General features: G+C 34.3%; 1 protein-coding gene across 3 annotated transcripts in view; it reads right to left on the minus strand.

Moving 5' to 3' along the window:
• Positions 1 to 16911, minus strand: part of CD2AP (CD2 associated protein) — a 144658-nt gene that overhangs the window by 36617 nt on the left and 91130 nt on the right. For all 3 annotated transcript variants that reach the window (XM_077903736.1, XM_077903737.1, XM_077903738.1), the window contains 6 exons: positions 16611 to 16798; positions 14080 to 14158; positions 13595 to 13689; positions 12229 to 12333; positions 6335 to 6371; positions 4270 to 4332 (listed from right to left, as the gene is read on the minus strand). In XM_077903736.1, coding sequence (XP_077759862.1) covers positions 4270 to 4332; positions 6335 to 6371; positions 12229 to 12333; positions 13595 to 13689; positions 14080 to 14158; positions 16611 to 16798 — 567 coding nt within the window. The remainder of the gene's footprint in view (positions 1 to 4269; positions 4333 to 6334; positions 6372 to 12228; positions 12334 to 13594; positions 13690 to 14079; positions 14159 to 16610; positions 16799 to 16911) is intronic.

Below are 16911 nucleotides of genomic sequence, written 5' to 3' on the forward strand. Positions count from 1 at the left end.
TTTTGAAAATATTAAGAATTGTTTCCCTCATTTTATATTTATCCTATATCACTGATTAAAAAATTCTTGTATCTGCACACATTGAAACCAACACTTATTATAAAAGCTTTAAATCTTTCCAATGAAGAGTTTTGATGTTATTGACAAGATTTAACATTTTTTTTTAAAAAATGTCTTTTATATTTACTTATACATTTACCATTTCTGGTATTCTTTAATACTTTCTATTTATCTAAATGCCCATATAACATTATTTTCCCTTCTGCCCAAAAGTACTTCTAACATTTTCTGTATAGTATATACAGATCTGCTGGCAATGAGTATTTTGCCTGCATTTCCTGAAAGGTATTTTTGCTAGTAGAGAATTATTTTCTTTTAGACTTTATGCTTTTCTTTTTATCATAGCTTTTCATTGAACTCATTTTGATGTTCCATTAGATGGAAACATCTTTTATGTTTCTTCTGCTTTGAGTTCAATGAGCTTCTTGGATTTGTGGGCTTACAGTTTCCAACAAGTCTGAAGATTTTTCAACTATTATTTCCTCAAATATTTTTTTCTGCCTCATTCTCTCTCCATTGATTCAGGGACTCCAATTACACATATATAAAACTACTCAACAAGGCATGTAGGTGGCTCAATTGATTAAGTGCCTGACTCTTGACCTACCTCAGTTCAGGTCTTGATCTCAGGGTCATGAGGTCAAGCCCTGAGGCTCCATGCTGAGTGTGGAGCCTACTTAGAAAAAGAAAAAAGAAAAAAAAATGACTTGATATTGTCACAAGTTACTAAGTTCTATTCATTTTTTTTTCCTAGTATTTTTTAAAGTAGATTCCACACCCATCACAGGGCTTGAACTCATGACTCTGAGATCAAGAGTTGCATGTTCTACTGACTAAACCAGCCAGTTGCCCCTCTAGTATGTTTCAGATAGTTTCTATTGCTGTGTCTTCCAGTTCACTAATGTTTCATTCTACAGTCTCCAATAAGCTGGTAATTCCATGTAATATTTTTCATTTCCAATACTGTATTAACTCATCTGCATAAGTTCTATTTGGGTCTTTTTATATTTTCCATTTCTCTCACCATCATGCTTGTGTTTTCTTCTACTGTCTTCAATACATCAAATATAATTATAATAGCTGTTTTAATGTCTTTACTGCTATTTCCATCATCTCTTGTCATTTCTGGGCTGTTTAAATTGACTAATTCTTCTTCTAATTACAGGCTGCTATTATCCTGACTTTTCTCCATGTCTGGTAATTTTTTTAATCAGATAATGAACTGTGTATTTTACATGCTTGGCTGCTAGATTTTGTCATACTCTTTCAAACTGTACTGAGTTCTGTTCTGGGATTAGTTCAATCTGCTTCCAAAGTACCTGCAAAGAAGCCTTTAGCCTAAGGTAATATAATATTTTATAGGTTCTACCTATGCCTTATGAAGTCTTTCCGCTGTGGCTTGTGGGAACATGAACTATTCTTGAGTTCCAGAAGTTGCTTCACCAAATGCTTTCCAGCAGTTATTTCTCTAGCTATGGAAGTTTCCTTTCTTACATGTGTAACTGACAGCACTCAGCCAAAGCCTCATGGTAAACCCTACAGACCTCAGAGTGCTCTCTGCACAATTCCCTCCATTCTGGCACAGCCACCTTGGACTCCCCAAACTCCTATCTCCTGTTTCCTCAATTCTGCATGAAAACTGGGCTCTGTTGGACTTCCTCCTTTCTGCTGACAGTAAACTGCTTCTAGACAATAAGCTAGGGTAATTTTAGGGCTTGCCTTACTGGTTCAGTGAGAAGCTCCTTCAATGAGAACAGTCCTATGCTGTTATCCAATATCTGAAACCACTATTTCATGTATTTTGTTCAGTTTTCTAGTTGTATTAACTCAGGAAGGCAAATTCAGTCCTTATTACCTCGGCCAGAATTTTGAGCAGATAAATGAAATAAAAATGCATCATCACCCTTTATCTTGTTTATAAGATCACCTGACTGATTTCAGGGAATATGGGAAGTTACTACTAAATTTTCACAAAACTCCTACCTTCTTGATGGAAGAGACTATAAAGGAGTATCATAATGTACGTATTAAAGCCACTGTAAGAGTTCCTACATTTGGTTCCACATATCTTTATAGAATGTCTTTCAAGTACAAAAGATACAAATAAACTGATCCAAGATTTGGACCTAACAATAACCATATTACATCTGAGGTTAAGAAATATTTTGAAGCACAAATGGTTTTTGTAAAACAAAAAGTTCTCAAATGTACAGAAAAAAGAATATAACCTATGCTGGGCACAGATATTGAGAGAGAGAGAAAGTTATGAACATACATGACATAGGGAAAAGAGTATGATTACTCTATTTAGTAAATGGAAGAAAAAGATGATACAAAGTTGTAATTTGGGGTTCAGTTCCCAAAAACACCAAAAGCTGGTCAGGATAAGGAACACAGGAGTTCTCATTCACTGTTGATGAGAATGCAAAATGGCACAATGTGGAATACAATTTGAAAGTTTCTTACACAATATCCTCTTAATCCCAGCAATCAGACTCCTTGGTTAATTACCCAGGTGAACTAAATATATATGTACACCAAATACCTGGGCAAGGATGTTTATTTCTAGTAAGTAGCTTTATTCGTACCTAACAAAGTTTGGAAACAACCAGGATGTCCTTCAAAAGGTGAATCTGGATAAACTGCACTATAGTCAATGGACTATTACTCAGCACTAAAGAGAAATCAGCTATTAAGTCATGAAGACATGGAGCAAGTTTAAATACATACTACAAAGCGCATAAGCTATATACTGCATGATTCCAACCATACGACATTCTGAGAAAGGCAACACTAGGGAGATAATAAAAGATCAATGGTTGCCAGGGGCTGAGGGAAGGGAAGAATGAAATGACAGTGCAAAGAAAATTCTTAACAGCAGTAAGACATATTTTGTAAGATATTACATTACACATTGGTCAAATTATTGATTGGTCCAAACTCATAAAATATACAATACCAGAAATGAACCCTAATATAAACTATGGACTCCGGGTGATGATATGTCAGTGGAGGTCCGTTCTGGTTCAGGATGTTGATAGTGGGGGACACAGTACATGTGTGGGGCAAGTAATATACAGCAACTGTCTATACTTTCTGCTCGATTTTGTTGTCAATCTAAAACTGTTCTAAAAAAATAGTTTATTAAAAAAAATGAACCTGGCAACAATATGAAATATAAGGCAGACAAGGGACTAAAGTGAGAGAAATCAGTTAAGAGAATAAGGGAACACTGTAGACCACACGCAAGGATAGGCAGAAACAATACTGGCAGCAGAAACAGAAGCACTCTAGGACCATGTTCAAGTTATTGTTTATACAGCTGACCCTTGAAAAACACAGGGAGTTAGGGGCACCAATCTCCCACACAGTTGAAAATTTGAATATAACTTCTGACTCCCCAAAAACTTAACTGAAAGCCTACTGTTAGCTAGAAGGCCTTACCAATAACATAGTGAATTAACACATGTATTGTATATTATGTGTATTATATCCTCTAATACAGTAAGCTAAAGAAAAGGTTATTTTTTAAATAAAAGGTCAATAATAAAATCATAAGAAAAATACATTTACAGTGCTGTATCATACTTAGGGGGAAAAATTCATGTACAAGTGGACCTCTGCAGTTCAAATCCATGCTGCTCAAGGATCAACTCTATATATAACCTAATATACTAGATAGAACTCACTTCAGATCCTTCTGCATGAAGAGAAGTACTTATTTTCTCCAAGTTAATAACAAAACAAAATGATGTTTTTAACAAAATACATGTGTACCTTGGAATAACTTTCCAAGTTTATATGACAAATACAGGCAGTGAAAGTTAGATAACACCTAACAAATGATGTCCATGTTTTTGAGGTTAGAACTCACCCCCCAAAAAATTTTAATTTAATTCGGACTCCAAAAAAATTAAGTATAAGTATTTAATACTTAGTTTTCTTCTACATTACTTGAAACAGCTATAATGAAACACTACATTCCTGCTGAAGTAATGACAGAACTTTTTAATGAATGTAAATCAATAACAGTTTGAGAAAAATCTCAATTTCCTATCAATCTTGACAAACTAATTCCTCCCAGAAAACTCCAAATGTTGCTTAATACCAAATGGCTGTTAAAAATCATTCAGTGTGGAGAAAGTTCATTGTTTACAATGACAACAAAAGAAAGAATTATTTTTCTGAAAGTGGAAGAATTAGTCTCACCTTTTTCTTCTGGCTTTATAGGAAAATACTTCTTCTCTGTAGCTATTAGCTCAGGTTTTGGAGCTAGGGAAAAAAACAAAGTTAGTATTTAAAAATAATAGTCTCAAAGCACAAAGATAATTCTATTAAAACAGTAAAGGTTAGTTTATTTATTTATTTTTTTAAAGATTTTATTTATTTATTCACGAGAGACACAGAGAGAGAGAGGCAGAGACACAGGCAGAGAGGGAGAAGCAGGCTCCATGCAGGGAGCCCGATGTGGGATTTGATCCCAGGTCTCCAGGATCACACCATAGACCAAAGGCAAGCGCTAAACCGCTGAGCCACCTGGGCTGCCCCCAGTAAAGGTTAGTTTAAAGATAACATCAGAGTGGGCAGCCCAGGTGGCTCAGCAGTTTAGCGCCACCTTCAGTCCAGGGCCTGATCCTGGGATCAAGTTCCACATGAGGCTCCCTGCATGGAACCTGCTTCTCCCTCTGCCTGTGTCTCTACCTCTTTCTCTTTCTCTCTCTCTCTCTCTCTCTCTCTCTGTGTCTCTCATGAATAAATAAAAAAAATATTTAAAAAATAAAAATAAATAAAAATAAAAAAAATCAGAGGAAAAGATGGCTTAACAGAGGAACAATGTACCAAAATCAGTAGGCTAAATATCTAATCCTACACCTACCACGCTATTACTTTGTAGTCTCAGTTCCTTCTCAGTAAAATGAAGGTGTTCATATGCTCCACAACACCACTCTCCAGTAGAACTTTCCACAGTGATGGAAATACTCTATTTTGGTGCTAATATTGAGTATGAAGACTTGAAATGTTACTACTATGATGGTGGAATTCAATTTTTTATTTTATTTAACTTTAGTTAAATTTTAAAAGCCCCCAAATGACTAGTTACTAAAAAGCCTTCAATGCCTACTTCTATAAAAATGACTTTTAACTTATGCTTTATTCGTTCTGGGATTAGGTCAGCGAATACAAAGCTGAAAGCCTGGGAGCAGGGAAGGATTTGTATTATTTTAAAACAAATCTTTCAAGAAAAATAATTGTATTTCATTTGTAAAAATCAGAAATTAGGGGCTAAAATTTACAGAAAGAGACAAAGATCCAGATTATAAAACTAATTCTGGAAAACTCTTCTAAGAATACCATAAAAAAAATACCATAATATTTGCAACTGCTTAAAAAAAATAAAAACTCTTCTAGTTTGCTTATAACCCTTAGCACACTCTCTGAAAAATACAAATTAGTATTTAAATGAGACATTAATATATGGGTTTCTTTATATATATATATATACACATATATATATACACACACACATATATATATACACATATATATATACTTTTTTTTTTTTTTTTTAGATTTTATTTATTTACTCATAAGAGACACACACAGAAAGAGAGGCAGAGACATAGGCAGAGAGAGAAGCAGGCTCCAAGCAGGGAGCCCGATGTGGGACTCTATCCCAGGACTCCAGGATCATGCCCTTGATCCGAAGGGAGGTGCTCACCACTGAGCCACCCAGGCGTCCCTAATATATGGATTTAATGTAAAAAGGCAGAATAATTAATTGGCTAGGTGAGTATATTAAGTATTCTATCTAAATACATTTAAACTTTGTCGATTTTCTTAATTAGAAATGACAAGTTTTAACTAAAGCATCCAAATTATTTTTAAGATCCTTTTATAGTTTATACTTTAAAAATACTAACATTAATACATATGAACACATCGTTTTCATTTATTTCTGAAATTTTTTTTAAAAAACATTTTATTTATTTATTCATGAGAGACACAGCAAGAGAGACAGAGGAAGAAGCAGGCTCCCTGCAGGGAGCCCGACGTGGGACTGGATCCTGGGTCTCCAGGATCACAATCTGGGCCCAAGGTGGCGCTAAACCACTGAGCCACCCAGGCTGCCCCATTTATTTCTGAAATTGATACATATTAACCATATATGATTTTTGCTAATATTAATGAGTAGTTTATACTTAAAACAAATTTCACCATTTTATAACTTAAAAATATGAAAAACAGCAAACTGAATAATGTGTTTCTTACATACCTGGACCTTTAGCAGGAGGTGGTGGTTTCTTTGGTTTCTATTAAAATAACAATGGTGAAGATACATTGAACACTTACATGTTACATATTTATACTTAACATAAATTCTGATCATTAACAATCTAAATTGTAGGAATAGTTGTCCTCATCTCATCCCTACCAAAAATTATAAAACAGTAAAGTCTTAACAACCAAAAGGCACTGACAAAAAAATATTCTATTAGAACAAATACCTTCTTGATCAAAATTCAAATATGTCAAAGCTCATTCGAGTGAGTTTGATAAACCCCAAAATATCTTAATGATGATCAAAAATATTCACTACTGCCTCCCTTACTTTAAGATTCCTAGGCACAATTTTACCTCTCTTTAACAACTGAGTACTGGAGGCAAGGAGAGGTGGCAGGAAAAGGAAGAGAGCAAGACCGAATTAAAGAAAAAAAGAGTACCTAATAAATATATCCAGCTTATAAACTCAATTCTTTGGAACTCTCAAAGAGAAGATTTAAAGAAAAGGTCTGCGGTACACGTGCATCAGGATATCAGGGTCGTGAAACTGAGCCCCACCTAGGGCTCCATACTCAGAGTGGAGTCTGCTTATCCCTCTCCCTCCCCCATTTGCATGGGCACACAAATAAATAAAACCTTTAAAAAAATGAAAAGGTCTGTTTTTCCTCAATTCATTCAAATTTCTTGGGTTTTAAGCATTTTTTTTTTTTTTTTTTTTTTTTTAAAGAAAGAGTAGGGTTGAAGTAGGGTAGAGGGAGAGAGAGAATCTTAGACTCCACAGCTAACATGGAGCCCCACACAGGGCTGGATCTTACAATCCTGAGATCATCACCTGAGCTGAAACCAAAAGTCAGACACTTAACTGACTAAACCACTCAGGCATCCCAGCATTCATTCATTTTTAAAACTTAATTTAATGACTTAAGAAACTTGAGACATTTCTAAGCATGTGAATGTGCAAATTAAAAATAACTGATAGTCAATGCTTTATAAAGACTGAATAAAATCCCCCCAAATAATTTGTTCATTGTGTACAAAAATAAAGCACTCTGAAGGCTGAATAAATACTAAATGAAATCTAGCTAAAGAAAGGCCTCAGACAGCATTAACCCATAGAGTAACCTCTAATAATTTACTTACGCAAAGGTTAGAAATTTCTACATTGGCTTAAACAAAATATGGTAGACTGTCTTGCTCTGGGTGTCTGCTCTCTGATTCAATTACAAAAGTAGCAAAGAGGATGCAGTCCAAGATGAAGGCATAGGAAGACTGAACTGAACTCCTCCCATGGACACAATAAATCTACACCTACATATAGAGCCTTTCCTCATGAAAAAGTGAGGGTGGACTGAATAGCTTCTGGACAACAAACAACAGAGGGACCACACAGAGAACAGTAGCAGACAAGGTAACAACACAAACCACGTCCCAAATGCAAGAATCTGCAGTAGGGAGGGATATCACTGAGGGTCTGAAGCAGACTCACCTGCCCTGGGGCACAGAAACAAAACAGTAATTTAAACGGCTACTAGACTATAAGTGGAGAAAATCCATTTACTAACTCTAGAGAGTCTGCCAAATGAAGGAACTGTTCGAACTCTTACCAAGGTCAAAGATGCCTGCAAGTTCCCCATACCCACACTTGACAGTACTAATGAGAAGAATCTAGGCACCCTTAGCTGGCTTGCTAAGACTGCCCAGCAAGTCTGGGGCCCTAAGCCCAAAACAATTTCAGATGCCCACAAAGGTGGTCCCCCAGCTCTAGCCATCACGGTAAGGTAGCTTTGGAAGCTCTAGCTCAGGCCTGCAGGGAGCAGTTCAAGTTCTCCCACCAGCATTGCCCTGGCACAGAGTATACTGGAATCCCTCTAATGCCTACAGCTGCTCAAGTCATCCACCAAGGAGCCCAGGCTAACTCTAGCCCCAGCCATCCTGCCAAAGTGCCCTGGTATAGCAAGCCCCAAAGCACCCCCAACCCATGTTTACTCCAGATCGAGCTGCCCAGCCAAATCCTCCTGATACACACAGTCAACAAAGGGGACATTCCTACATAAGGCCATTCTTTCAAGACCAAGAGGTAGCTATTCCACCAAATATATAAATACAAACACAAAGACAAACAATATAAGGAGACAGATGTTCAAAACAAGAGAACAAGATAAAACCTCAGAAAAAAAAACCTAAGACAGATAAGTAGTTTACTTGATAAACAGTTCAAAGTAATGGTCATGAAGATGCTCACCGAACTAGGGAGAATGAAGGAATACAGAAAACAAAACAAAACAAAAACAAAAACAAAAAAAAACAAAAAACAAACTTATACAGGTAGGATATATAAGAAAGTATCAAAAAGGGGTGCCTGGATGACTCAGTCAGTTAAGCATACAAGTTTTGAGCAAAGCTCAGGGCATGATCTCAGGGTCATGAGATCAAGCCTTCTGTCAGGCTCTGCATTGGGCAGTAAGCCTGCTTTAGATTCTTTCCCTCTGTCCCTCCTACACCCCTGCTCCATGTGAAGGAAGGAAGGTCCGTCACAGAGCTGAAAATTTCAATAACTGGTATCAGAGGGCATCAACAAGAGATTAGAGGATAAAGAAGAATGGATCACTCCAATGCAGAAAGAATACTGAAAATCACCCAATCAGAATAGCAAAAGAATAAAGAATTTTAAAAAATGACATAGGTTAAGAGACCTCAGAAATAACATTAAGTGTACTAACATTCAAATTATAGGGATTTCATATGGAGAAAAAAAGAAACAAAATCTGTATGAAGAAATAATGGCTACAAATGTTCTTAATCTAGTAAATGAAAGACATCCATGTCCAGGAAGAAAAGAGAATTCCAAACAAGATGAAACCAAAGAGAGTCACACAAATATATATCATAATTAAAATGGTAAAACTTAAAGATAAAATCTTAAAGGTAGCAAAAGAGAAACAGTCACATATAAGTGAAACTCCATAAGATATCAGCTAATTTTTCAGCAGAAACTTCTGTTTCAAGAAGAGAGTGACAGGATATATTTAAAGACCTGAAAGACAAAGCCCACAATCAAGAATACTTTACAAGGCAAAATTATTCACAACTGAAGAAAAGAGAGAGTTTCCCAGACAAGCAAAAACTAAAGATGTTCATCACTACTAAAAATCTTACAAGAAATCTTAAAGAGTCTTCCTTAAGCAGAAAAAAAAAAAGACCATAACTACAAATAAAACAAATATATGAAAGAAAAAATCTCACTGATGAAAGTAAATATATAGTAAAGGCAGTAAATCAGTCACTTAAGCAGTATAAAAATTAAAAAACAAAAACAGTAAAATTAACTATAACTATAGTAAGTACTTAAGGGACACACAAAATAAAAAGATGTAAAGTGAAACATCAAAACGTTAAAACATGGATCAGGTGGAGGGTAAAAGGTTATTTCTATAAATACATTTAACCTAAAGCAAATATTGGATTAAAATAGACTGATATATATAATATATATATATATATGTCAATACACAGGAACCTCAAAATAACTACAAACTAAAAGCCTAGAGAAGAAACACAAAAAATAAAGAGAAAGAAGTCCAAATATAACATATAAGGAAACTATCAAACCACAAACGAAGGGAAGAAAAGAAATGAACAGAGAAAAACTACAAAAACAAACAGAAAACAATTAAAATGGCAAGAAGTACATACCTATAAACAATTACTTTAAATGTAAATTAAATGTTCCAATAAAAGACACTGGATGAATGGATAAAAAGAAAACCAAGACCCATCTATACGCTGCCTACAAAGACTGACTTCAGATCTAAAGACACACAGACTGAAGGTAAAGGGATGGAAAAGATATTTCATGCAAATGGAAACAAAAAAAAAAGCTTATGTAGCAATACTCATCATACTAAATAGGTTATAAAACTCATAAACTACAGAGAACACTTTCTTTTCAAGTGCACATGAACAGTCTCCAGATGTTAGGCCACAATGAAATAAATCTCAAAATATTCCAGAATACTGAAATCATTAAAGGTATCTTTTCCAGCCCCAACAGTATAAAATTAGAAATTAATTGCAAGAAAACTGGAAAAAAAAACACAAACACGGAGAAACTAAACAATGCTACTAAACAATCATGGGTCAACAAAGAAATCAAAGAGAAAACAAAAAAAAAATGTTGAGATAAATGAAAATTGAAACATAACTTTCCAAATCTAGGAACACAGAAAAAGCAATTCTAACAAGCAAGTTTGTAGCAATACAGAGCCCACCTCAAGAAATAAAAAAATTCCCAAAAAAACAACCTAAATTTACACCTAAAGGAACTAGGAAAAAAAAAAAAAAAAACCACCATGCAAAGTTAGTAGAAAAACAACAACAGAACAGATATAAACAAAATAGATAAAAAAGAAACAACAGACCAGATCAATGAAACTAAAACTGATTACTGAAAGGCTAGTAAGCGAAGTCAATAAATCTAGTTAAAAATCATCAAAAATAAAAGAGGACCCAAATAAATACACAAGGAATGAAATAGGAGAAGTTACAAATGACATCACAGATATATAAAGGAGCATTAAAAAAACAATTCTTACAGGAACAGCGGAATATCAACAGATTTAAAAACAAAATCAGCACTTGGGGCACCTGGGTGGCTCAGCCAGTTAAGCATCCAATTCTTAATATTCTCTCTCCTGGAGGAACCTGTGTGGTTCAGTCAGTTAAGTGTCAGACTCTTGGTTTCAACTCAGGTCCTGATCTCATGGAACTGGGATCTAGCTACGAGTGGGGCTCTGTATTCAGAGGGAAGTCTGCTTCAGATTCTTTCTACCTCTCCCATCCCTCTGCCCCCTCTACTCTAACTCTGAAATAAATAAATAAATAAACAAACCTTAAAAAAAGATTATCTCTCTCTCCCTCCCCTCCCTCTTAAAAAAAAAAAAACACACAAAATCCGTATTCTTCTAGAAAAAGACTATATTTAAAAAACATGAAATCACTAAGATGTTTCCAAACTAGCCACATACATCAGATCATCTTATTCCCCATATTGCCATTTTTATTTTTATTTTGTTTAATATTTTATTTATTCATGACAGACACACACACACACAGAAAGAAAGAGAGAGAGAGAGAGAGAGAGAGAGGCAGAGGGAGAAGCAGGCTCCATTCAGGATGCCCGACGTGGGACTCGATCCCGGGTCTCCAGGATCAGGCCCTGGGCTGAAGGCAGCGCTAAACCGCTGAGCCACCCGGGCTGCCCACCATTTGTAATGTATAAAAATACCTAATCACTATGATCTATAGCACCTAAAACCAATAGGATACTGTATGTCAATTATACTTCAATCATTCAATCAATCCTCAATGAGGTCCATCCTTCGATGGGGTAAAAAGGGATCAAGTTGCAGAAAAGCAAAAAGTCACTGATGAATGATTCAGCATCACTTTATTCACTTTATGTCAGAAGTGAGATATAGGACTTAAATCCTGTAAGAAGGCAGATTGCTTCTTACCCTCCCAAAAATTCATGACAGAGAAATATTGTAAAATCAACAGTAGCTTAAAGTAAGATTTTGAAAGTATAATTTCTTCTAGGCACATGTTAATTTGTCTAACTAGTATGGAAGACTTTTTCTTTTGATTATAATAAAATAATTAAGTCTAAGGTTACTTTTCAAAATCGTCAGTGGGGAAAGAAAACCAGAAATAAAGTACAGAACTGAAATATTTTGTTTTACTACAGTTCAAATCAATCTTACCTCAATAAAAAAAAGTGGAAACCCCCTCATAAAGTTATTCAATAACAATGCAAAAAAAACTGTTTTTAAGGAAATATTAGCAAAAGGTTCATTAAACTATTACCATTTTTGAAAAGTAAAAGCTTACTGGAAAGTCTTTATCCAGTTCATGTATCTGAATAGCAAAATTATCTGGAAATACTCCTTCTTTACCATTAAGTTCACCCTTCCACCAGCCAGCTTCTCCAGTCTCCTATAGTGCAAAATGAAGAATGATTAAAATAATAGGGGTTATCTTTAAATAAGAAAAAAAGTTTACAATAGGAAAATATTGAATTCCATTGGTTTTACAAGGGGAAAAAAAAGGCTAAACAGATTATAAAGTCCTCCTTAAAGCAAACATTACTCACATATTACTTCCAGCAGTACTTATAAAATTGGTTTCGTTTTTAAAATAAGTCAAGTGAATTTTAAAATTCAGTTTACAAGGAGAAGAGAATGGAAAAAGCAAAGTAGGAGAGGAGGATGAAGAGAGAACATGACTTTCTAAACTGTATCTTACTGGACATTCTTAACACTTTATATACCAAAAAATAATCACATTATTCATTTGCTTTAAAATTTAACAAGATATTCTACAATTCTTTCCAGATATCCCCCCTTCCATGAGAAATTGGATATTATCAGTCCAAAACTGTATGGATATTAAAAATTACATACACTAAACCACTTATAACAAAGTCAATTTAAAACAAGGAGAAAATTTTCAGAAATTATTCTATATGTGTTATAACAAAACCAAAATATTTATAGTTTTCTCCTATTACAAATAGTTACAGGATTCTGCCCAGACCCAAATATTCCTGGGTTTTTTCTTTTGCCATAATCCATCCCAAGTTATAAAACTACTTCATTCTTTGAAAAGCTGTATCACTTTCCACAGTTATGGTTTTATAAATATTTATATATGATGGAATTTAAATTGTTTCATTATTTTTCTTCTAAATATCTTTTTTTTTAAAGATTTTATTTATTCATGAGAGACAGAGAGAGAGGCAGGCAGAGACAGAGGCAGAGAGAGAAGCAGGCTTCATACAGGGAGCCTGATGTTGGACTCGATCCCAGGAGCACGGGATCACGCCCTGAGCCAAACACAGACACTCAACCGCTAAGCCACCCAGGCATCCCTCTTTTTCTTTTTATATTATAAACAACAAACATTAGATGGGGGAAAAAATTTAATGAGGTGAACCAGGAAGTGAGAATAGAAACCTGGAGGAGTTAGAGAAAAAACACATATTATGTTAAAAATAATCCCCTATATATCAATTATTATAAAGACAGACAATAAAAATTTGCTCAAAAAAGCCTTTCTGAGCACTTACAATGTGCCAGGCTCTCAGGACACAGAAACAAGACAAAGTTCCAGCTCCTCTATAGCTTACACATTGTAGGAAGAGTATTAAGAATGAATAAAATAAATCAATGCACTGAAAAACTGAGAAATATCTTACCTTACTTATTAAGTGAATTATCTCTCCCTCTTTAAAAGAAAGCTCGTCTTCATTAGTACCTTCATAGGCAAATAATGTTCTACAATATTCCTTTGCTAAAATAAAGAATGTAAATAACTTAGTTTAAATAAATTGATTCTTTAAACAGTACTTATTAAGCATCCACTTTGTGTAAAAAAATATACAGAAGTATTAAAGATGAATTAATAATTTCGGTCAACACTATAAACTTTGAATTAAGTAACAATTTCATTAATCTGTGCACTCAAATAGTTACCAGGTGTTTACTATGTTCTAGGCACAGTTCTAACTGCAGGGGGATACACAGGTGAACAAAGCACTCTACAGTCTTTGACCCTGTAGTGCTTACATATCCTAGGATCTAATACTCTGATCAAATAGTAGTTTTAACAAACATCTTAAAAAAATCCAACATATTTGAGCATGCTTCATTCCCAGTATGAAAATTTTATCCAAAAACCTACCTTTACTTTTATTTTCCGTGTCTGTTTTTGTTGCATCCAGACTCTGTGTTTTGGATCCTACTGACTGTATAATTAAGGGCTGGAATAGAAAAGGAAGGTATCAAATATTTTAGGTGAGAATTAAGATAATATTGTTAAATAAAATTTCCATTTGCAGTTAGGCAGCTTTCTCTAATGACCTGTAGCCAGGTTAGTAATGTAACTGAAAACTCTGTAATGAAAAAGATAAAGATAACAAAAGCTACTTAAATGATAGCTCAGAACTTCACATTTTAAAAACTCCCTATCTTAAGGATAATACACATTGTTTGCTACCCATAATAATGTGATTTAATTTTAAACCTCTAAAATAAATAAAAATAATAGCATCTGAAAATGCACTGAATACCAATCTCTGAGCTAAACATTTACATATATTATAACCTAATCCTCAAAGCAATCTGAATAAAGTAAGCTTTATTACTCGCTTCTTTCATAGATGAATAAGCAGTTAACCTGCCCACAGTAACAATAATTTAGTAGTGGAGCCCAGATTGGAACCTAAAAAGTCTGACTTCAGAAAGTGGCTCTTAAACAACAGTACTAATAAACTTCCTTAGGATGACCTAGGGAAGGAAAAGAAAGTCTTTATTATTTCTTCATTGTTGCTATCTGAATGAAAAGCCTAGATAATGTTACAAACCCTATAACTATAGTAGAAAATATTACATTGTAATTGACTAAGTCCGTCATACTAGTGTTTTCCTGGACTTCTCTTCCCAGAAATAACATTACATTTGACCTTAGCTGTCATTATTTAAAAATCTAAATGTACCAACTACCTATCACTCTGTGTTCTGCTTATCTTTTAAGATACTCCCTTTAATTTCTCCCCCAATTCTAACCATCATTTCTTCCAACCTGATGTTACCTACAAATATAGCAAATGTGCTCTCTACTTTGTCCATTCCCAGATCAATGATCAAAGCAAGGCTCACCAGGCCATCATATAAGGGTGACCCTGAGACCACCTCTAATAACTCTTGAGTAGTGAACATTTTAAGTGACATTTGAAAGAATACTAGTGTAATCATTAATGAAATAAAGTTATTATATAAACCATAAGCTTCAGAGTTTGAAAAGAGCCCCAGATTATCTAGTGTCTATCATAATGCAAACACTGGTTCTCCAACATTCCTGGCTGTTATATTGCTATACAGCACCATTCCAAAAACCACAAGAATTCCAATCTTTACCTTTAAAACCAAGAATCAATTAAGCCCCATAATCTAATTGTCAGACAGTCTCAGATCTAGGAAAGGGTAGGGTAGAAAGTACAAATTCTCTTTCCTGAATCCAAAACATTATTACATGAAAAACTATGTAACAAGCTGGGAAAGAAAAAAATATGTTGAAACTAACCACCTTAGAAGAAAAATTAAGAATGTATTTCACTAACCAAAACAATCTTATAAATGAAATACAGCTGAATTAGGCAAGCAAATACCCAAATACTTTAAACTCTTTTAAGAGTTAAATATAGACACAACTGAGAACTAAAATGAAACAATACCCAAAAGTCAATGGAAAAAACTACTAACTGAAGTAGGTACTCGTCTGTATCTCTAAGGTGTGAACTTCAGAAACAATAGCTTTGCAATTAATGTTGTAGAAACTGCAGCTATTTTCTCCCAAAACAAAGACTTAATGCATTTATTTTAAAATCTGTTATTAATTTGGAAGGAAAAAATAAATAAATAAGGATCTCACCAAGTGGTAAAAAATAAAATAAATCTGTTATTACATGTCTTAATTTATGGTACATTCATTTTGATTTATTTCACAATGCCAGTGAAATGCTAATGAAAAATAATTTTTTCCATACATTTTGAGAGGGAGATTAGCAGATTTCACCATTGCTGACAATCGGAGGAAAGTTAAGTAGAGTGGAATTAACTTAGTATTTCATTGTGAATCCATTTTATTTATTTATTTATTTATTTATTTATTTATTTATTTATTTATGAATCCATTTTAAAATGACCCATTAGACCTACTTCAAATTTTAAAAAAAAGTAACTTTAGCTTTTAAAAGGCAAAACAAAAAAATTGTCTTTTCTACTTTTACCTATGATAACCAAAAACTCTAAAGCTTCCATTACGAGAGTTCACGTTAAATTTACCAGGAAATGTTCTCATTTTGTAAAACATTAAAGTAATCTCTATATGGTTGCAAACAGTTTCTAAGCCTTCTCATTCATAACCAATTATTAGCAATCTCAAAAAAGGAAATAAAACAGAGTTGTAAACTGACTTTTACGTGTTAAAAAAAATCCTTAATGAGGGTAGCCTGGGTGGCTCAGCGGTTTAGCGCCGCCTTCAGCCCAAGGTGTGATCCTGAGTCCCACGTCAGGCTCCCTGCATGGGGCCTGCTTCTCCCTCTGCCTGTGTCTCTGCTTCTCTCTCTGTGTCTCTCATGCATAAATAAATAAAATCTTAAAAAAAAATCCTTAATGAGTGCAGTTAATCTAAGTAAAGTTCATTATTACTACCTTTTCCGTTTTCTTCTCTTCTATTTCACTACCAGATGTTCTTGTTCTAAGTTTCACAGAGCCTTCTTTAAAAATATCTCCAAATCCAATTCCTCGAATTTTCTTTGGCTGTGTAACTGATCCAGGTGCAGTTTCATTCCCATTCCCCGGAGACGGTAAAGGTGAGGTAGGCCCAGTAAAAACCGTTTCTGAAAGAATAATTTGTTTTTGAAGAATGTAGAATCACAAAGATCTTGATATTCCCTTCCAGAGTATTTATGTATACCTCCTAATTAAAAATGGTAAAATAAAAAGAAAAAAT

Source organism: Canis aureus, chromosome 7, assembly GCF_053574225.1.
Source record: "Canis aureus isolate CA01 chromosome 7, VMU_Caureus_v.1.0, whole genome shotgun sequence".
NCBI classification, from domain to species: domain Eukaryota; kingdom Metazoa; phylum Chordata; class Mammalia; order Carnivora; family Canidae; genus Canis; species Canis aureus.